At 41.6% G+C, this 22758-nt stretch overlaps 1 protein-coding gene across 1 annotated transcript in view; it reads left to right on the top strand.

Annotated features, from left to right (window-relative positions):
• Positions 1-22758, top strand: part of LOC144798398 (cytochrome P450 2C8-like) — a 640773-nt gene that overhangs the window by 393327 nt on the left and 224688 nt on the right. Inside the window, exons 5-6 of the mRNA XM_078669253.1 lie at positions 10388-10561; positions 19716-19875. Of these exons, the coding sequence (XP_078525379.1) occupies positions 10388-10561; positions 19716-19875 (334 nt within the window). The remainder of the gene's footprint in view (positions 1-10387; positions 10562-19715; positions 19876-22758) is intronic.

Here is a 22758-nt window from a genome sequence, read left to right as displayed (position 1 = left end):
GCAGCATCTTTATAAAGTGTAAAACGATTTTAGAACGAGATAGGCGTTTCGAAAGAGTGAGAACGGTTTTTTTATTTCGTTTCGTTTTTTCAATAGCGGAGAGGACATTGTATCCTAAAACGTCCCTGAAACTGGCTAATTTCTAAAAATAGCGAAACAACGTTGCAGCAAACCAAATAAAAGTAAGTGCAATCGACATCACCGTAAAGCCTAGGCTGAATGTCTAAATAGATAGACTTCATGAAACAACTAAAATGGTATCTGTTTTATTAACAGTTAAAATATCTAAAGAAACCTCTGGTTATTCTACATTAATGAGAGACGAACCACAGATCCAAGGAAATCTCTCCTAATACCCTGGAACTTTTAACTTAGGTAAGCACTTCTTTACAAAATGTGGTCCAGGTGGTACCGAACATTAGAATAAAACAAAGGGATAAGACAGTGTTTTACCAGAGTTTAGAGCGTATCTTTAGTTGGATCTATAAACTATGCTAAATCAGTAGCCACTGGGTATTTTGTATGAAGTTCGTCCTGCACTGGCAACATTTAAATGAATGCCAGTGCGGTATAATGATTTCATGCAAAAGCTAATATGTTTATATATATAGAATAAATAAGGGGAATCACCGTCTTTATGATACACAGTATTTGGAGACTTAGTTAAGAGAAGGGTGTACCTTTGTCCCCCTAAAAAACGTTTCTCAATTCCACGACCCCGCCGGGTGTGCCTTGAATTTAACATCTATTTAAACCCCTCTTATAGCAAACCGCTTAGCAGCTGCTCAAAAAGTAACTTTGTAACTAGAAATCTGTGCGTAAGTTTATCCCTTGTATGAGTTGTCAGATAGAGATGGCTACACTCGAAAGAGGACATGTAACTTTGTGTATAAGGATAATATTGCTCTAATGTTGAAATGTTTGAACATAATTAAAAGCGTCAATGATTCCTGTTTCTTGGATGTTGAGTAAGATAGTAGTACACAAGAACAATAACTTGATAAATTGTAAAAAGGTTAGAATAATCTGTGGAGTATTTTGAGAGTTTTGTTGAAATATGTGCTTATATATGCTTTTTCTTTTCTATGTATATTCCAGTGTACTTGTGTGGCTCCTGAGGAAGGCGTTTGTTGGAACGCCGAAACGCGCGTCGAGAGACTATATGATGTCATGCCACTTAGTTTGAGATGTTTAGTAACACTTAATTGTTTGAGTTTTTAATATAACATGATTTAGGAAACATAACTTTTTCTTAGCTGTGTGTCTATATATATATTAAGTTTTTCTTGTGAATAGCGTCTTTTCATATTATTGTGTATGAACTGTGTTTTATTTAATTGTCCTTGTGTACAGGTTATTATGATTTTAGATGTTTGTATTTTTTAATCAATAAATGTTGAACTGTTGACAAAAACAATTTTTTTAATTCTTTTTTAACTAATGCCTATCTTGAAAGTTATTATTTGCTTTTCATGAATTTCCTCTGTAGCCATTAAATGTTGACCAAAGAATTACAATATAGAACTTGCCAAAGCCCAGTCTAGGTACCTAAAGTCCATGGCCCAATTTGGAGGATTGATGTTGTGTCCACGGTTCTGAAGGTGATCTCAGTGATTGAGGAATGAATTTAAATAGAGTTGCATGTCACTATTGTTTTGTGTCAAGCTGGCAGTGTGGTGCCAAGATTGCATGTTTGCGCTGTAATGTTTCTGGTTTGATAATATGAATGTACATGCACGCTTAGTATTGAGCAGTTATATATGTTATCGGACTCGTCGCAATCCAAGATCATGGGATAAGATAAAGTGTACTGTTTAATTTGTATGCTAAGATTTGCAGTGTTGGTTTGTGAGTTTACCAATAGTGATTGCTATTGGTAGATCCTATTGTGCAGAGGAGAAACCACATTAGTCAGGGGGATTTCCCAGTGGACAAGATTTCACCTCTATGTGTATTGGGTAACGTTGGAAAATGTTATTCTCTATTGTCCTGTTAAACAAGTGAATACTTTGAACTACTCTAGTGAAGCAGACAATAATTATTTGATAGTTGTGCTTGCTTTGGTGTTTTTGCAAATGTTTCAGTGTTAAGGGAATGAGAATGAGCTGCTGCGAGGAATTGAGGGTTGCAGCAGAAGATGCCGCACTGGTATTGGATGTTTGTTGTAGGTGCTGCCCTGGTATTGGTTGCTACATCATCAGATGTCTGTCTGTGATATGTCTGCATAGAAAGCACCGTGCTGATATTGAATACTAGTACCGAATCATCTTAAATTGTGATTTAGAGCAATTTTTCGTGCATTTGAACATGGATTTTTTTATTCTTGATTGTTAAATTGCTACAAAATGGAATGCTGTAGAGCTCCTAGGGATTTGATGAGAGGCAATGTGAGAGTTGCAATCGGAGAGGAAAAGGAAGCTCTACCAGAAAGCATACCAGATCATTATATGGCAATACATGTGGGTCTTCATATGTGTATTTGGCTCAGTCAATAGAACAAGATCACTGAGATAGAAGGGCCATTTAAATTTCCCCTTTATGGTACATTTAATCTGAGAATCATCAAACATTTGAGATGCATAATATATGACATGAAGCCTCCACCTAGACCTGTACAATATGATGCTTTGAATGCTTGGTAGTGTGCTACTCATGCCAAAGACAAAGAGAAATATCAGAATAGAGCTAAGATGTCAGAAATGGTTGAGGATGCTAAAATGTTTTCTATATGGATAAAAGAAAAGCCCAAGAAGAAGAGGAAGGTTCAGAAAGGAAAATATATTTATGCCCCAAAGAAATCTAATTCTGACAGTGACATAAATGACGACTTCCCAGATGACTTATTATCTTAGTGACCTCCACCCTATAATGCTGCCCAACCAGCCAATAATGGTGATTCTCCAGGAGTGATTCTGCTACTATTGCCCCTCTTGATCCCAATGTGACTTAACCTGAAGTACCACCTTTGGTAGCCCCAATTGTGATGGTACCCGCTCCGACAATTACTATCATACCTTTTCCTGTCACAACTCCCCAGTAGGGCCTGTACTTGTGCCAATACCTCTTGTCAAGGCAACTCAGCCACTGACAGATCCAGCTGGACTGCCCCAGTGACCAAAGCCCACAGTTTCGGGAGCAGTAGGTGCAATGTCTGCTACTGCTTCTGCCCCTACCTCACAAAATTCACAAGTGGTCATTTACCAGTTGCCAAAGCTTTAGGATCAGGAGGAAGACAAGTATTCACTACCCCAGTTGCTGCAGGTGACACAGGACTCTTTGACTTAGGAACTTTGCCTCGAAGGTTTGAGGAATCTCCAGAGAGTGGCGGAGCTGATGAAGTTGAAACAGAACTAGGAGTTCAGTCCAAGTTGTTACCCTTAGATATATCTAGGCTAAATATAGTTGACAGAACGTATATGAGGGAGGTTTAGATCTGACACACGTAAACCAGTATCTGGAGCATGAGCTTGCATTTCTAAGCATGGAGATTACCAGGCTTGCGGCAGTGACTCATAATGTTTTAGGGCTACTATTCCAGTAAGACTTTGTGCTTGGGCACCATAAATGTCACACTAGATGGAGCTGAGTACACTAACACCATCAGAATATGTTGACCTAGTTCCTGGCTAGCTCACAGTGTGCCATCTGGACCTCTAAACCTTACAAGGTACCTGATGGTGTCTGCAAACTAAGAACATGACAACCATATTTCCCCCAAGGAAATTGTGGAAACAGATCTACCCTTTCGTTTTCAACTCAGGCATGCCCAAAGGGAGACATAAGAAGTACACAAATTGGCATTTTCAATAATTATTGAAGCAATCGAACCCTTGTGTAAAATACCTGCACTGCAATGATTGATAGAAGGAAACAAAGCATAGTAACCAGCATTACAAGAATGGTGAAAAGGATGAACAATTCAATCAGTGTGATATTACATAGATTATGTGAATAAATATAATTGTATTCCTACCTAGCGCTGCCTATCTTAGAAAGCATAGGGTGTGCGGTTCTGCCAGAATACCTTGGACTGGTATAACTCCCCAGTTACCTTCGGGTGTGTGTCATCTGGTAGCCAGCCTTGGTGTAGAACAGGCCGCTTTCCTTCCCAGGATAATGATGGAATTCAGCTGGGCTAGAATTCAGGCACGGGATAACCTCGACAATCCATCGAAATGCTCCTCTGTCTAAATAAAGGCTCAGTGCAGTTTACATAAAAAATTGGATCCATTTTGTTCTGTGCCTGAACTCCGGTCTGGCTGTCATTGTTGATTCTACCCACCCAGAGCTGTCACTGAATGGACAACAAACAACAACATTTTGTGCAGTGTACCAAGTCTTTGTACAGAATGTTCTAGGGCCTGAAAATGTGCCTATGAAGAAGTGTAACTGTAAGCAAACCATTTCTGAGGAACGTTATCACATATGGACGCGCAAGCAAATGTGTGTTAAAAGTGATTGTTTAAAAAGATGTCATCTTTAAACATGAGCATGTAAAATGGAAGTGTTTGTTCCCAGGGACTATGTAACCTGACAACACCCACTCCTTGTCTGTAAGGTTACTCACAAACTTCATATTAAACCTGAAATATACTAAAATTCTAGTTTAACTTGCTCATGAAACCTTAATTAATCTTTAATATTAAAAGCAAAAGGAAAGCCACGTTTGATTTAAAAGCCAATATAAAAATACACCATTAATAGCTGTACATATATTAAAAAAAACAATTTTGCATTAAAAAAGTTGCCAAATTAAAAATCTGTTTTCTCGAAACTGCATGAATGTTTAAATGTTCCGAATCAGGCAAAACAAAGCTTTTCCAGCTACCTCAGGCAATGTGTCAATTGGCACCCTAGTCACAAGTTTCAAAGAACAAACATGGTTGTATCTAACCCAATAAGCAGCCGCTGAAAGTCTAACAGTCAGTAGTACTTCTGCAGAGCACAAGCCAGGATCTGAAAATCCAGGAAGTGCCCTTTATATCCATTTTACAGCAATGACAATCATGCAGAACATCTTTGCAAATGTATTCTGAATGGACCATTAGAAGTTCCACATCTGTAGATTGGATCAATTGCAGTCTATGATCAATTGCAGTCTAAGGCATGTATCCATGGTACACTTGAAAGTGCCTAGGAAACGTCGGAGAACGGGCTGTATGCAATGTAACCATATAGGTCAAAAGGCCAAAGACCAGTTGTCGTTCAGGTGCTGAAGTAAGGCTGTGCCAAAATACTGCATTGTAGGTTCATGACACAGTAGCACATGCAGTAGTGCTATTCCAATTTGGTCATGTGACAGAACATTCATTGTGGAATAGCAAACAATAGAACCAAGATCCCAACAATCAGAAGCAGGACAAGTGGTAAGCCCCCAAAATTACTGGAAACCATGGAGTGTATAAAAGATGGAATCACTCCGAAGACAATCGGGCAAGTACTAGCAAACCCAGACCCAATCAATCTGAAAAAATGTACTACTCCTGCAGCATTTGAGGGATTAAAAAGTTGATGCACAAGTTCTCCAAAGTATTGTGGGAGGTTAATGGATAGTAGCGACTGGATTTCAGAAGAAGACCGTGCAACTTGAAGGTCAAACATCTCCCTTGCAGAAGTTAAAGAAACTTCCTATTGAAACAATAAGGATTTCATTCTGCTCAGACCATCAAAGTTCACTTATCACTGCTCTAACTGTACGGGCAGGTGGAAAAAGCTAATTTGTACAACAGGTCATGACTCTGGAAACTCTCACCACATATGGCACTCCTGGTTTTATCCCACAGCATCTTGGTAATTCAGCAACAAATAACTTCCAGGAGAAAGTAGTCTGAATGCTGGACAAATTACAGCAGCTGGGTAACCCTTCAGATAACAATCTAAGTTTGCTTTGGATGCATTACATGTTTCATGAAGTGTAACCTCTCTGTAAACTACTGATTGGCTGAAAGTGTTATCGCAGTCTGTACCACTAAGAAACTCTTCAGTGCCCCCATTTCTACATTTGTAATCGAAAGGTAGGACGCATGTCTTGTGTACACATCTCTCCCCTAACACTTCATACCTGCATACTTGGGGTTTTAAACAGGACATAAAGTGGAATGTTGAATTTGGCAGAGATATTAACCCATATATTCTCCAATAGACTGATGGTGTTTCCGCCACAGTGAGCGATAATTTCCCGAAATGTTCTATATTTAGCATTGTGTACTTTGCATCCTTTTTTGCCATCATTTTCTCCTCTCTTGATCATTGTGTAAAGTCTGCAAAGTCCAGCTTAATAGCATGATGGATCTAAGCTGACTCTTTCTATGTTGCAAGAGGGACATTTCACTCTGTATATGACACAATGTTACTCAGAAAATACATTCTAGTGGATAAAGTAGTTATACCATTATCAACTACTGGAAGACCTTCCAAACTTCATTTTATATAGGATACAAAAAAATCTTTTGACGTGCTTTCTAGGACCTAACAACAAACTCCTGAAAATCCATGTCATTTGCAAGGAGAAACAAGTGTTCTTTCACCTCATCTAACGTTGAATGTTTTAACCATTCAAGGCATCATTTCCCCACACTGTATATTGTTACTACTCCGGAGTGTTGTGTCTGCACGTAACGTGGTTCTCTTCTGTTGATTCCAGACCCCTTGGTGTTGTTCAGGAAATGAGCATGACAACCGATAGTAGCTAATGTTCACACTAGCCATCCCTCTGGACTGGATGGGAGAAATTGTCTGTACCATTCTTGAGCAGGTTGCTAAGATTTTCCTCTGTTTCATTTGTGAATTGCTGCCAATTTTCAAAATGTGCTAATGTTTGGTGTGTTCATGTCCTTTATCTTGGCCAAGCCAATGCATAATGCTTGTTGTACAGTTTTGTTAAGGAAAATCTTTCTTTTATTGTGGTATAAGACATGCCCCAAACAAAGCATCAATGTTTTGAACTAGCACATTTTTAGTTCCCCAAACAGAATTTAAATCAATATTGCCTTTCCAAAAGTTGAACCCTTGTATTGACAACTGGGAAATTAAGAATGCTGAATATATAAATTTTGTTTCGGTCAGCATATTTTTCTTCACTGTGGAAGGTAAATGTTTATGATAATACTTTTCTGGACCTACGGGGTTATTGCTAGAAGAATATACACACTTCTATGCAAATGTTTTGGAGCTACCCAAAGGTGGTGTAGGACTATGTTCCCATTGTGTGTAATTAAATACTGCACATGGAGTACTAGCTCTGTGTAAGCAATGGTGTGCATAGTGTTGGTAACAAAACACTTCATCATAATTAGATGTTCCAGTATACATATCTTCACATTCAAATACAGTATAATGCTCAATTTATCAAGCATTAATCCTATAGCACTAATGTCCCAATCATCAGAGATGCTGACAGGATTAATAATGTCATTCAATATTATTTTAAATGCATGTGGTATTTGTAAAGTTTATGTAGGACTAAATATATCAAAAGGTACTGTATCCTAAACAATTCCATCAATTACTTGAACTGCTGAAATGTTCACAAGCAACATGTCTCTTCTTACTTTGTGTGATGAAGAATGAGGCTTCAATACCTTGATTACCAGTTCAATAGCAAAGCGCTTTGGGAGATAGTGTCCATTCAGAAGCAAAAAAAATACTGTCACAAAACCAATCCCAAGTAAAAACAATGAAATAGAAATCCAAGGAGAAACAATATGTCTTTTTGAGCCAAATTATAAATGCATGCGTTCCATGTAGTGGTAGGTCTGATAAATCTGAGGAAAAGTCATTAATGTCGTCAAAATAGCCAGAAGCAGTCTGTGTAAAAGCAGGAACATTGCGGGGTTGTGTGGAAATGGTATTTAACTCCAACGGTGGATCATAGTAATCAACTTCCTTGTTGGCATGAGATGATGAAACCTGTGAATTTCCATACAGTGTTTGTTGGTGTTGGTAGATGTAACTACAAGTAGCAAGATTTCATTTTCAGATTTTCCCAGCTGGGGAGCAGAAACCTCAGTGTTGGTTAAAGCTCGTAATGGGATTTCCTACATGGCAGTGAGAGGAGACAGGTGAATATCCAGGAAACTTGTGACGTACTGTAAGGGACTGGCCACATGGTGTGCTTTTATTAGGTCGATTGATACAAATCTTTTGTCTTTGAAACCAGCAAGTGGCAGTAAAAGTACAGTTTTGGTAACTTCAACTGCACGGTCTGGCACCAGTGCTCTGTAAAATGGGCCAAACTCTTTCTTGCCTGCAATCGTTTCTCGAACCAGATCCCGGATCTTTGGAATACAGCCAGAAGTTGCTGGTTGTGCCTTTACTTCGCTATTGGCAGATTGTTTCTCAAGCTTGTTGCTTTGCTCATACTGGAAGTCTTTCAGTTCCTGTAAGACAGCTATTTACTGATATCAAAAGGTGTTTTGGCTGCCAGTATACTAGGATTGTCAAAGTCTGGAACTGACATCTTAACCCCAAACGGGACCTCATACAGAGTCTGACAATCCAAGGATCTTCTTGGCAGATTATTTGTGGTTCTCTGTACACCATACAGGTGGTAGATCAAACTACGACCTGAGCCTAATACCCTAGCTGTTAAAGACTGCATTAAGTCACAGTTTTTCCCATCCATTAACAAATTTAATAGGGGGTGGAGTAGTGCACAGTCCAGCCCTGCCAAGTATCACGCTTCAGGCGTTAGACTAACGCATTTTAGGGTGGTGGTCTGCATCACCGCACTTAAATGCAAAGTCATGCATTTATAGTGCCTCCTTGCACCACCGACATGGAGGCAGACAGACACAAGTGGGACGAGAGTGCCGCCAAACACTCTTAATTGAGCAAGCAGCACATGCCCCGTGCTGCTCGGGAATGTGTTACTGCAGCACTAACTCTAAGTGAATGTTTTCATCAGGTCAGGAGTGTTGGTTGTGTGGCCCGACCCTCAGCCGTAAATGCGCCTTTCATTTATCAGAACTCTGCTGCTGAGACTCCACCTGGGCCGGAGGCGGCATTCACATGAGATGGTGTCATGTGGCTTCAACAGTCCATTGGTGTGTTTCCATTTGCCAGCAAATGAAGTTGACTGTTTGAGTATAGCATAGCCGTTATGTGTCTTTTGATATTGCCGCAGCTTGCCATGCTTCAGAAATATGCTGCCTTAACATGTGCGACAGCATGCATTGCTCGGTGAAGGTCGCACATTCATTGCAGTCGCAGAGGCAGGATAGTCTTTCAAAACCGGCCTCCAGTGGTTCCAGCCCACCAGGGAAATGCCAGATGGAGTAAAAGGCCAGTCTGCCCATGGATGTGGGGGCCCTATGCTCCGGTGCCCCAGAGGGGTGGGGGGACATAAACAGCTAAAATCACTGGATTACTGTGGCATCAGGATGGAGCTCACTTTTATGCAACTGCTCCAGCCACCTATTTACAACACTTAGACATGAAATACTATCTAAAAACAAATCATTACTATAATTCTTAACTAAGCAGACTATTGGACTAAAATAATGTCCTCTATATTGATCAGCTAAAAGCAGCAATATATCATATTTAAAATAAAATCCAATGAACCCACACAACCTTCCTAAATAATTTCTATGATCACCAATGGGTACTTGAGTCAAGCTCAAGTGCGGCACTTTAAGTGGACAATGGGCAAACAGGACTGAGCCCTATCAAAGCAAAGAAAACAAACTATAAAATGGATTATGGACCAGTGTCCTAGGGTATCCTTTTTCTTTCCTGCAATGGATGTTGTGACACAGGCATGACAGAACCAATTGAACAGTGTCACTTACTACTGATGTAAATTGTCCTAACACACTATTTCATTAAATTTGAAAAACCAAGTTATTAATCACCCTTTGCAAACTTAACTCTCAAATGGTAGCAATAGCAAGCGTTCAAGGTGTCCCTTACTTTTAACTCTAGTGTTTTATTTCTTATGGCCCAAGATAATGGTGGTATTTAAACTATTAAACATCTTGTTGCTTGCTGATTTGTTTATTCTTTTTCCCAGCGTGATTCTATTCATGAATTTGTGAGACAGTTAATTGTATGTCACATATATTATGCCTCACACTTATTTACAAGGTTTATGGCTCCTGTGGGGTTTCTTAAACATGCTTCTTATGTCACATCCCTTTGGGAGCCCCTCACCTTTGTTATTCCACTTAGACCTCTGTTTAAGTCATATAGCATTACTCATTAATACCTTTAAATTCATCAAACTATTTACCCACTGATTTACAAATACAGATGCCATACTTCTCTGGGCGGCCCAATTCCTAAAGCAATGCCAAGGGGTGGATGATTCACAATCAAAAGTAATTTTGTCTCCAGTTCAGCATTTGTTGTGACTTGTGAGCTCCATTTTCTGTCTCATCTGTTCTAGATCTACAATGCAATCCCTTTGGTAAGAAGACTTCCTTTACCCCATCAAACGATTTTGAAAAAGGCAGAGACAGTCGATGCATTCTTGAGGAGTATTCAGGAAGAGCATAAGAAGACGTTTATCCCTGGAAAGCCTAGGGACTACATAGACTGCTACTTGCAAGAACTGGAGAAGGTAGGTTGTTATTTTATGTACTTTTAATTTTTTTTTTAAGTATCTTAATTCCAATGTATGTATTTAGAAGGCGAGACCCTGCCCTTCTTCAGACTGTGCTCTAGATCAGGCTTACATAAATGAAAGTCTCACGCCAACAAAATGCAGGAGCAGTTACACTGGAGTGGATCCTTGTTTTTGTAGTCCTTCATTCCTAGCACTTCTCTGGTTAATTTGGCTTCACATTTCAGGAGCACCTGGGAGAATAAGAGCTATGCTTCTGCAGTTAGTGGCTCTTCCTTGAAAAGTTCTGTTCACTGTGTCTGGGTCTTTACAAACTCCAGGTCCATTCTGCTCATTGGACTATGGGGCTCGCATGTTCAGGATGATGTATTGTTTCATTTGCTTACTTATCATGTAACAACCTCATCTCAACTCACGTCCAGACTTTTCCAGGGCTGTCCAAGAGTGGGTGTAATAGAGAGGTTCCTTCTAAAGTATCAGCATCCTGCAAAGTTGTTCCAAGCCGTCTTGTGGTACATGCTAGCCTCAATATTTAAGCCTGCACCATTCCAATTATCCCTTTGCTTGTCATTGGCTCTCTGTAAATTAGCTGTCCCATTTATTGGAGGCCTTTTACTGTGGACTGCTCCTGGAGGCTTAAGGACTGGGGTTATACCACGGGCCTGTCTGCTAAGCTCAACCTGAGTTGTAGCAACTCCCAAGAGTATCTAAGTGTAACTGAATTATGTGGATATATCCTAGATCAAAGCACCTAGCCTCTCCCTTAAACTACAGCCTAGATTTTGTGTGCATTGCTACTGCATATGATTCATGTGGAAACTGGTCTAATGAGCTATTCTTCTACCGTGCAGTAGAAAATAGGGTTTCAGAAGGAATCCTCATTTCACCTATAAAAAAGGATAAATATGTGACGCTTCATACGTAACAGCACAGACAGACAACATTACAATCATGGTTGAAAAGCCAAGCATAACAAAATTAGGATGACGGGATCGACAATTGTAGCAAAAAGTAAATTAATAAAAAAGTTTAAGGAAACATGATGCAACAAATCATAGCCTTTTTGTTTTTTTTACTGAAATGCTAATCTGTGACCAATTGTCCATTCAGACTGTCCTTCGGAACGTAAGGGAGTAACCACCGGAGAGCTTCACACAAGCCAGGTGGGCTGAAGGACTGTAATTTACCTTAATTTGATGCTGATTTGTCATCTAAGGGACACCTTATCGAAAAGTTCCAAACCGTTTTCAAAGTTCTTTCAATCTTCAGACCGACTTCTAGGTAAGTTCCAAATGTTCATCCCTCTTGGCAAAAATGCTGTGCAAAACATGCCACAACCGCACAGGTCTACTGTGTTCTTGCCAGTACCTCACAGATGAAAATGGATTTCTACTGGGACGGAAAAATGCCTCTGAGTCGTCTGGCTCTGCAGAACCCTTCAGACAAACATTTTTTTTATGACTAGATTTTCAGCACTTCTTCATTTTGGCTAGGAGACTTCTGTAGTCAGTGCCTCTCTCTGGATACAAGACCTTTTCAGCTTTCCAGAGCACTGCTCTTTGAAGCAGGCTGATTTCAGCAGATAGTTTTGCACAGATAGAGGCCTAAATATATCTGTAGAACACACCAGTGTACTGGCTTCCCCAGTCCTGGAACAAAGCCTGGAAACTCATGAATCCTTGTCAGATGTCTGATATGGGATGGATGTTCAGGGTAATCAGGCAACGAGGCACCCTCTGTAAAAACGTTATTACCTACCCACTCCCACTTTTACTTCAGTCTGATGATGTCAATGCACCTTGTGGCACCAAAATCCTTCCAGAGTTTCTTTGTGTGCTGAAGCCCTAGATGGCTTAATAGCTCTTGTTCAGCCCTCAACTTTTTTGACTGCTAAACAAAAAGGCCTATTTGGAACTGAGAAGTATGGGTTTACCAGGGTCCTTCTCTTGAAAGAAACCAAATTCAAACCCATCAATTTCTAAATATACAGAGTACTCAGGACTATGCTGTCTACCTTTACTGACCATTGTGTGAACTCTGTTTGAAACTTGAGTGGTAGTTGTCTTTCATAAAGACTATCAATACATGTGAGGTTAAACTTGACCCTCAGGCAGAGCTGTGAGCAAGGTTGTCACATCTTACCAGCCAGAGTTACTTATAAATGAGTAGGCGACACATGGAGCTGGGTTAACACACATCTTTATTCGTCTGTGTGTAACAACAAACTGAACATTCCAAACCAAACATTCACACTCACACTGAAGTCACAGTTCTACATAGTGCTGTAGGAACCAAAAGAGTACCATACTTGCATGCACACACAACAATACATCTCCCCTTTTGTTAAAGCATAACTCTTCAATTCGTTGTCATGGAGCTCTGGCTACACATTCAGATCGAGTCTGTGGAAACTGGGAAAAGACAAGGGGACTGTCCACAACTGGCACTGGTGATGTCGGAACAGCAACAGTCTGGGAATTCTCATCAAGTTTCCTAGAGCCAGTCTCTGCAGGAGCCTCAGGGATCAAAACAACAGCTTGAAATATGAGGAATCTGGCGTAATGGGCTTTCCAGAATGATGGACAGTAACCATATGTCCTTTACTAGTCACAACTTGAAAGGGTTCAGCATCAAAGGGAGCATCTGATTTACACCTTCTTGTTTGCCGAACAAGTACTCAATCACCTCTGATGAAAGTAAGATCTTTGGCACCCCTGCGTTTATCAGCATATGTCTTCCTCTTTCTTTTACCACCCAAGTGTTTAGCAAGAACTTCTTCCTAAGATGAACTCTTTGGTTGGTCCATTGAGGTAACTTGGTCCTCATGGCTCTCTCGAACATTAAGGTAGCAGGGCTTTCACCTGTTGTTGAATGAGAGGTCGAAGGATAAGCTCGAAGAGTAGAGTGAAAAGTTGTTTTAAGATCAAGCTTTTCAAGGGTTGCATGCTGGATATTTTACTTAAGTGTATTCATAAAGCATTCAACTAGACCACTTGCTTGTGGCCGCAGAGGTGTGCTTTTTGAATGCTTCACTTTAAGGTGACTTAGACAGTTTTTTAATTCTCTACTGTTGAAAGGTGGGCCATTGTCAGACTTTAAAATGAAAGGAACACTCCATGTCGCAAAGATCCCATCAAATCTCTCAAAAATGTGTTTGTGAGTGATAGAAGAGAGTTCTTCAACCAATGAAAAACTGGAAAACTCATCAATTGCCACGTTCAGGTGATCACCATTGTCAAGAGGACCAAAGAAATCAACAGTAATTCTTCCCCAAACATCTTTTGGTAGTTCAGACATGTTGAGGGGGTGTGAACTAACTTTTGAAGACAGGCAATTACATAGATGACAAGCCTTCAACTCTCTTTCAACTCATTCATCGAGATGTGGAAATCAAACTCTATCTCGTTTAGTGGTAACTGTTCCATAATGTCCTTCATGGGCAACTTCTGTTACACCTTCTTGACTGACAGACAGTTCATCTTTAATAAAATGTTAACTTTTGAAATTCCCTGTCACTGGTGAGAGGTTGAGTGTGCTGCATCCAAGACTGATGCGTAAAAATGTCTTTTAGTATTAGCATGTCACTATGGATACTTGTGGCAGTGACAATTTGTTCCAATGAAATGGCTGCAGGAGTGTTGAATTTCTCAATGAAGTTTACATAACCTTCAACTGTATTGGAAGGATTGCCACGACCTTGCACTGGCACTTGTGAAAAATAATCAGCAGGATTCTCTTCTTATCCGGGATGATATACAATTGTGTAGTTGTAGTCTTACAATCTCAGGCTCAGTTGTTCAATGGATGGCAGCATCTTCGCTTTTGGATTGCCAAATATAGTCAGCAATGCTTGATGGTCTGTCACAAGTGTGAAAGGTTTTCCATACAGAAATACATGGACATGTTCACAAGCCCACACCACTGCTAAACTTTCTTTTTCTGTTTGTGAGTAAGCAAGTGAAGTAAACTTACTCTGAAACTAGTGGCCGATGTCTCTTTTTGTCTACTTGGAAGTGTGGAAGGGAGAAAATTTTCATTAGCTAATTATACATTCCGTTTCCAATAAGCCATGACTCTGAAGAATTACAGACTCCCGATTCCCAGTTAGGCAGGTTATTATTACAAGGCCAAGAACAACTGGACATACAAATACCTCAAAATGAGAGTGTAGAAATACATTGGAACTAATACTAAGCCAAACATACGGGTGAAGTTAAGACGATGTAGCAGACGCAGAATAACCAATTTGAGAATCAGGACAGAGAATATCATATCGCCTATATCAAGAGTCCCCATCATCAGAGGATCATAAGTAAAAAGCACTAGTCTGTCCATACACTACCACTAACGTGACATCCCTACTTAGCATTTCCCAAAGGCAAGTTCTGAAAAGGTGTCAGCTCGTGAAGGCTTCCTAAGAAGACCATTCACATTGAATGGGTCAAGTAGCATTAAGCTACAGAGCTTGTACTAAGATGCTCTCTCTTCTCAAAGAAAGGCCAAGTCCCCGGACTCTGTCCCTAACTCCAGCACAAAACTGATACAAGACTTCCCCAAGCCATATGCAAATCAGTCTTGACCCTGCTCATCATGGGAACAGTCCAGCCCGAACTGCCAGGCCACGTCCTGCCTAGACGGGAAGCAAGCATCCTCGGACTGGTTCCTGTATATCGGGACCAATGTCTGGGCACACCCGGCCCACTCGGGGTGACAAATGCAAAAAGAACAATTGATGGACTGAATGCTGAACAATGTCAAACATTCACCCCAGTACAGAGATCTGGGACTAAATCAATTGTTTTTTTACTCCCCATGCCATTCCAGTTTCGAGCAAGCCATATGCATTACCTTCCACCCATACCACAACTCCCAGCAGCCTCCACTACTGGGAGGTGACCTGCTGACATTTTCCCGAAGTTTTACCCCATTTCACAGGGAGCCTCCTCATGCATCGGGCCCAAGGATGGACCCGTCAAGGGCACCCCTCCTTCGCTGCAGTTTTCAGGTAAGTCCACCCACCTTCATCGCCGTCTTGCTCTTCCCTTTCTGCAACCGCAATACGCCTCTGCCCCTCTGCCTCTCCGGCACCTGCTCTTACTCGGATGCTAGCTTCTCTGCAGCGCACCCCCCAGCCCCTGGCAGCCTGTCCTGTATCGCATGCCCTTCTGTATCTGCCTGCCCACCCATTCCCCAAGCAGGCCAAGCCTATCTCTGCCCCGGGCCGGCCTCTTGTCCACAGCACTGCTCTCCCCCATTGTTACTCTAGGGGTAAGAGTTCAACTGCACCTTGCCTCCTGCTCCCCCCTCTGCCATTCTGTTACATCCCCCCGCAGAGGCCACCGCCACTCCCGCTCTCCCACTCCTTCCAGCACCCCATCTCCATATGGCATAAAGACTGCAGCGTGACCACGCAGCAGGCACACACTGAGGGCACGCAAAATGTGTGCCTGAACCTCACTCATTGCAAGGACTGCACCGAGCACCAGGACCCAAACCCCCACCAACCATCTCCACTTCACCTCAGATGAACTTCGAGCCCAAACCCCAGACACCAGGACAACACCTGCACCCATGTCTCCCTCAGGACCATCAAGGCCCTTTCTTCTGATGGAACTGCTCCTTCACTTGCGCCACAGAGGATACCACTCACGCCTCTCCTATCAACCACACTGCACCTCACACACCCACCAACAAGGACAACGCCAACTCCTCCGGAAAGATCAACTGTGTGCTGATCAACGCACGCTCACTCGAAAAACACACCACGGAAATCTGGGACACTATCACGACCCACGCTCTGGATGCCTTCTGCATCACAGAAACTTGGCTAAACCCTGCATCCACTACAGACATTGCCACAGCCACCCCGAAAGATTTAAGATCTTGTACAAGGACTGATCTAACTGAAACTGGAGCAGGAGTCCCACTTTTTCTTCTAGTCTGATTTTAAGTTTACCTGTGCCCTTTCCACATAGGAAGAACTAAGCTGACAATAACTTTCTGTGTATGCACCTGAGTACTTGTGTAATAATAGTATAATACATTTATAAATCTTATGTGTGCCTTCACCCTTAACCTAAATAAATATGTACAACAATTCAATCAGTACAGAAATACTACCGTATGCAATATGTAACAAGCCTCCATCTGCAGGTATCAGTGTTTATTTCCCACACAGTTCCTTTCTAAACACACCTTTGGCTTCCCTCTAGACAGATTTAATCAAATGTTTGCTAACTGTAGCTGAGATCCTAGAGTGCTTATATATAGCAGATAAACTCAAACATCAAACCCATCTCAATATTTATAGTATGATTAATGCTATTCTCTGTACCACTGCCTTCCATAGAAATTATATCTCTGTTGTACTCTTCTGAAATAGGGTCTGATACTTCATATGACATTTTGTATGGTTCATGATTGTCTTGGAAACAAATATTTTAAACATGGCTCCCGTAGGCATCTGCTTGATCTGTGCCCTTCATGATAAGTGCTGCTCCCCAGCCTTGAATGATTGCTATGTTTGGAATGTTAGAGATGCCATTCTGTGTATGTTTGAATGCAGAGATCACTTAGAGTAGGAGGCTAAGTAGGAAGCTGGTGGGGCAGCCGGACATATATATATTGTCATTTATACTTAATTATTTAAAAAAGTAGTTAACTACATAAACAAAGCAAACCACGCAGACTCCGTAAATGAGCAGGGTTTATTGGACTCGCTGTTCGTTATACGTGCAAATATCACACAACACTTTAAACTGCTTGGGCGCTGACGGAATAGAACCCACAACGCACACATTTGTACACTCCTTTTACTTAATGGGTAATGGTGAATACTTGATACCGTGGTTATATCGAGGCCTACGAACGCACTTAGTGATACCTTTGGCGCAGCTGCGCATCAATGGGGGCTTGACTTGGGCAGGGAGTTGCTGGGCAGGGAATGGAATGCTCTTCTAGAGTGCCTAAGAAAGTCTCACATACCTCCAGGGTCGAATTCTTACAATATATGGACCTACCTCAGACCCCACAGACTACATGCTATGTTCTCAAATGCCTCTGCAGCATACTCTAGATGCCCCAAACATGATGCGGGTCTGTTACACATGATGCGGGTCTGTTTTACATGTTATGGGCCTGTCCCACTCTAGCTTCCTATTGGGCCCAGATCAGCACACCATTAGAGGAGATAACGGGAGGGACTAATTGGTTTACAGACGAAAGTTGTCTGTTGGGGCTGTACCCACCCCCCAAGAGATATATGGTTTCAGGCAAAGTTGCAGGCCTGGCCCTTCTCCTAGCAAAGAGTCTGCAGGGGCGGCTCAAGGCTCATGGCGGCCCTGGGCAGGGAGCGTAGGGAGGGGGCCCCGTAAGAGGGAGTCCGGGAGGAGCGCGGAGGCCAGTGAAGAGGGGGGTCAGGGTGTTTGGAAGTGGAACAGAGCTGGAGGCCGCCAAATCCCTGCCAGGGGCCGCCACGCAAATATGTATCCATCCTCAGAGGATTATTATATAAAGGATATATATTGGCATGGTGGCCCCTGGGGTTTGGTGGCCCTTTGCAGGTGCACAGCTTGCACATGCCTAAGGCCGCCCCTGGTGTATGTTAACTTGGAGGGAAGCTGTTATGCAATGGGGTATGGCAGAAAGTGGCGGGCTCTGCCCTGGGGAATACAGGGGGTTACAGAAAGAAATGATAGCCATGGATTGGGATACCTTGCTGGAGTCCTTTAAAGCCTTGAACTTGCCCAGTGCTTGATCACTAAATCATGTGAGCCTTGTTTGTCTGGGCTCTGTGTGGACACCTGTGGGGTTCTGAATAATGTTTCCAACAGGAAATAACATAATGTTTGCACTATACACAGACTCGCACATTCTAAACTTCCCCAGGTACTTTCACATACCATAATGGGTATTATAGATGAATATGTGTAATTAAAATTGAAAGGGTCAGATATTACAGCGTGATTTACTTGTGTCCTAACACTGAATGATGTTTGCCGTCAGTAGGGGGGAGGTGGGAGGGAGTATGAAGTTTATTAAGTTTAAGTCCAGTAATTCAGTGAGTATACTGCACTGCCAAGCACAAACACCATACTCTGTATTGATAACATGCCTATTATAGACCTACATCTGGACATTGTACATGATAAATGTAAACGGTTAAAATATGTGGTCTTATATGAAGCGCTTTGCTGTGGTACTATCATGTATTGTATTAACTATAAAAACCCGATCAAGTTTGTGAAAAAAACATACCTATATGAACAAGGCAATCCAGCAGCTTCCCTACCTATAAGTGTCATGGGATGGGGTTGCCAAACAAAGAAAATGAATTGTTAAAGCACCATTGGCCCTTGCCCATGTTAAGTCTCAGATCTGGCAACTATTAAAAAATATGTTTTTCTATTCAAAGCAGGCATTCCATTTGAACATAATTGGCCTATTCTTGCAATGGAATATAAACTCACTTGTGCCAGTTATACTGAATCTCCTTTAAAAAAAAAACACACACTTATAGATTATTTCTACCACCCTTGGACCTGAAGTCCAGAAGTTCCCAATGTATATCACCGGTAATGCAATACCTCCTTCGTAACTACTCCCCTCAGGCCATGGTGGTGAGGGCAAATAACATAGGTGACAGGGTTCTTTGCTATGTATCTCTTTTCAGTGGAAATTCATTCAAAAACAAGACTCTTACAATTATTCTGGCGTGTAGCGAACCATCCCATAAAAATGGGGAACCATCTCTTCCAAGCACACAAAAAGCCAAGACATCTTAACTAATTTGAAGGTCTTCTCAGCAGTACCTTTAGTTCACTCTTCTTTGCATTCATCATGTTTTCATATTTTTAATATCTCAATAGAAAACATTATTAGTTGGAAACAAGACAAAATGATTATGTTGACAATAGTTTCACATCGTGGTGTTGATGAACCCTACCTCTTGAACACAAATACCTCTAATATAATGAAAGAACTGCATTAATTGTTCATACACCTACTATATGGCGATTGCTACTCTCTTGTGGGCTTAAGTTATGGTTCTCTTGGTTATGTGGAGGATTATGCCTGCATGCCAGGTGGAGTGATGAAGGTAAGTCACTGACACCAGACTGACAATGCGCAATAATTTGACATGTCATTTCAGTTTGTGATACAGCAACAACAGCAACCTGGACGTGAATCAGCATTTGACGATGAGAATTTGACTGCATGCCTCTATGATCTGTTTATAGCAGGGACAGAGACCACATCGACGACTCTTCTGTGGGGTTTACTCTACATGATGGCATTCCCTGATGTCCAAGGTACACTTTCTCAGTAGAAGCCTAATATTTAAAAACTTATTGTGCAGACCAGTGCATTGTCCTGTGAGACTGACTGATGGAGAGCTTGTCTAGCTCAAAATATATTGCCTTTGCTCCAAGAACTGGTACCTAAGCAAGAGTAAGTCAGAAGATGGTAATAGAAGTGGAAGTAGATAACAGGCTCATATCAAATACGTGTTTGCAAATCTAACAACTGGATTGATCACCAATGTGTAGAAGGTAGTTTGATATTTGTAGATTGTGACTCTTGATGCACTAGAGACTCTGGCTGCAACCCCAAAAATTGTTTTGAACACGTAAGCAAAATATAGGTGGGTGGATAGTGTCATCTAGCCTTTCAAATTACAAATCTATGTGGGTGGAATCAGGATCTGCAGAAGTTTTAAGAAATTACTACTCTGAGAACTCTTCCAGGGTGATTGATTTTTATCAGCTGAAAAACGGTAAAAGGGCAGGAAAACAAGTGTTACCTTGTGGTATATAAATAAATAATACCGGATCTAGGTTTGACTAGGCATAGCAATAACAGATAGCTCAATAAATAAGAGTCAAGATTCGAGGTAGTAGGAGTTTGCAGGTTTATTACAGCATAAAGGACAGGAACAGGACAGGAACAGGACAACCTGCACAGGAAAGGGATGGCAGCGCTGCCTAGGGAATCGGAATCGGGAATCGGCGTAAAGGACTGGCGTAACATTTAATAACAGTACATAAGTATATATACTAAAACAATTGCATTACAGTACATACGATAGGCGGAGCAGTAGGTGTGGTCAATAGCAGTCGCGAAAGATAAGGGTGAAAGTAGGTGTAACAAGAGGCGTATACATAGACATGTGATGTAAACGTAACAGAATATGTCATAAATGGGGCGGAAACATGGAGGGGGCTACCTAAGGAGCCGGGACCTCTAACCTAACGGTGCTTGCAAAACTGGCAATGACTTGTTACTAGGAGAAGCTGGGGGCTATGAACTCTGTGCTAGGAGCAGAGACTGAAGTCTGGAGAGTCAGGGCGACATGTACCTAAACAGTATCTAGTATCTGATGTTTAGAGAACACGTTGATAGAATCCAAAAGTTATCGGGGTAAAGGCTAACAGACTCTAAGACTGGAGCATGCATTATTCTACATGTAGTGCGTGATGAAGAATATTAAATGACCATAAATACAGTATTCCTCTTGCATGGAGACGTAAAGGCTAGATAATGACGGAAACTATTGATGCGATTCAGTAGCTTAGGAATGCAGAGAAGGAGGACTGGACTGATAACTAGAATCATAACATACTGTTGGCAGACTCAGAGGCAGAGCCAGGCTGAGCCGGGCACTGTAAGGCAGGAAGTAAGTGAAGGGTCAGGAATACAGGTGGGGGCTGTATCGCTCCTCAACGAGGGCTCGGGAGACAGAAGCTGAATCTGGTGTCCGGGCCCTTTTGAGGCCTAGAAACGGGGACTTTACAATGAAATAACGTGCACACTGAGAAACGTGGCAACGTAACTTTACATAGGCCTGTTATTCGTAGTATTCACGAGAACTGGGAACAGGCATACTAGAGATGGATACAACTATAGTTGCGTCATTAATCGAACATGGGGAATACATATGCATATTAATCATGCACATATAACATAGGATGGAGGACGCGTAGGGACACAGAACATGGCAAAATTTACTTTTCCACATTCCCTCCTTGTCACTACGTTTCCATCAGGAAACATCAATATTCATGATACCATCTATCATTTCATACAGTATCATTTGCTCGTCACGAATTGTCTTGGAACGGGATTTAGAACGGGACTTGGGACTAGGAATACAAGAGGTAGCACAAATGCCGCAAATCGCAGGGCCACATTGTATACAGAGGCAGCAGCTGAATATGATCGCTACTGCAATACCTAGAAAGGACAAGACTTTCCATCCCCAGGCGGAAATTATATTCCAGAACCAACCGGACCATGTCCAGGTGCCTGGATCTTGGTGTAACAGATGGGCAATTTTATGGAGTCTGGTTATAGCTGAATAAACAGACGGTGCGTTATTTGGAATGAAAATGCAGCAACTAGACCCGATGACTCTACAAGCCCCGCCCCTATCGGCCAGTATGACGTCAAGGACGAGACGATTCTGGAGCACGACAAATCTCATAGCAGATTGTTCTTCGGTTAAGTTACCTAGGGCAGAGGCAGTCTCATTTACTACTGCTTCGAGGGTTCTTGTTAACCTACGGATTTGCTTACTATTCTGGACAGGTCCTATAAAGAAAAAGAAACCTTTATTGAAATCTGTATACTGTTCTAGAGCAGTTTCAGTATAATCGACAATGGGGGACTCGACCTCCCTTCTATGTCTAATGTGTACTAGATGTGTGTTTCTATGATAATCAGATGGGGCTAGGAAAACTGGTGGCAGTAGGAAGGCAATGTAACAGGTTCCCTCCCAATCGAGGGGCAGACGAACATATGCGGTTTGACCACAAATAAAATAAGAATGACGTGAAGCTTTGAAAATAGATTTCCTACTGTCACTATACCTGACAATAGTAGTACAATCACTATGTCCTACATGTACGGAACCATAATTTCTGACACATAATTCGCCTTTGACTGGTAGTACTGAAATAGCAGGTAAGTCTGGAGTAGAATCAGACTGAACATTCAGGACCATAAAGTTCGAAGAATAATTACCTAGATTGTAAACTTCATTCTCTAGATCTAACCCTGTTCTGTGGGGAAGACCTTGCTTGTCTGGAAAACATGTACTGTTAAGAAAAGACATATCTGTTGAGGATGACGTTAACGTGGACCATGCTCCACATGAACCATTATGTGAAAAGGGATACGGAAAGAGTGGCAGAACT

The sequence above is a fragment of the Lissotriton helveticus genome, chromosome 12, assembly GCF_964261635.1.
Source record: "Lissotriton helveticus chromosome 12, aLisHel1.1, whole genome shotgun sequence".
In the NCBI taxonomy this organism is placed as follows: Eukaryota; Metazoa; Chordata; class Amphibia; order Caudata; family Salamandridae; genus Lissotriton; species Lissotriton helveticus.
This window is presented reverse-complemented; position numbering and strand designations above follow the sequence as displayed.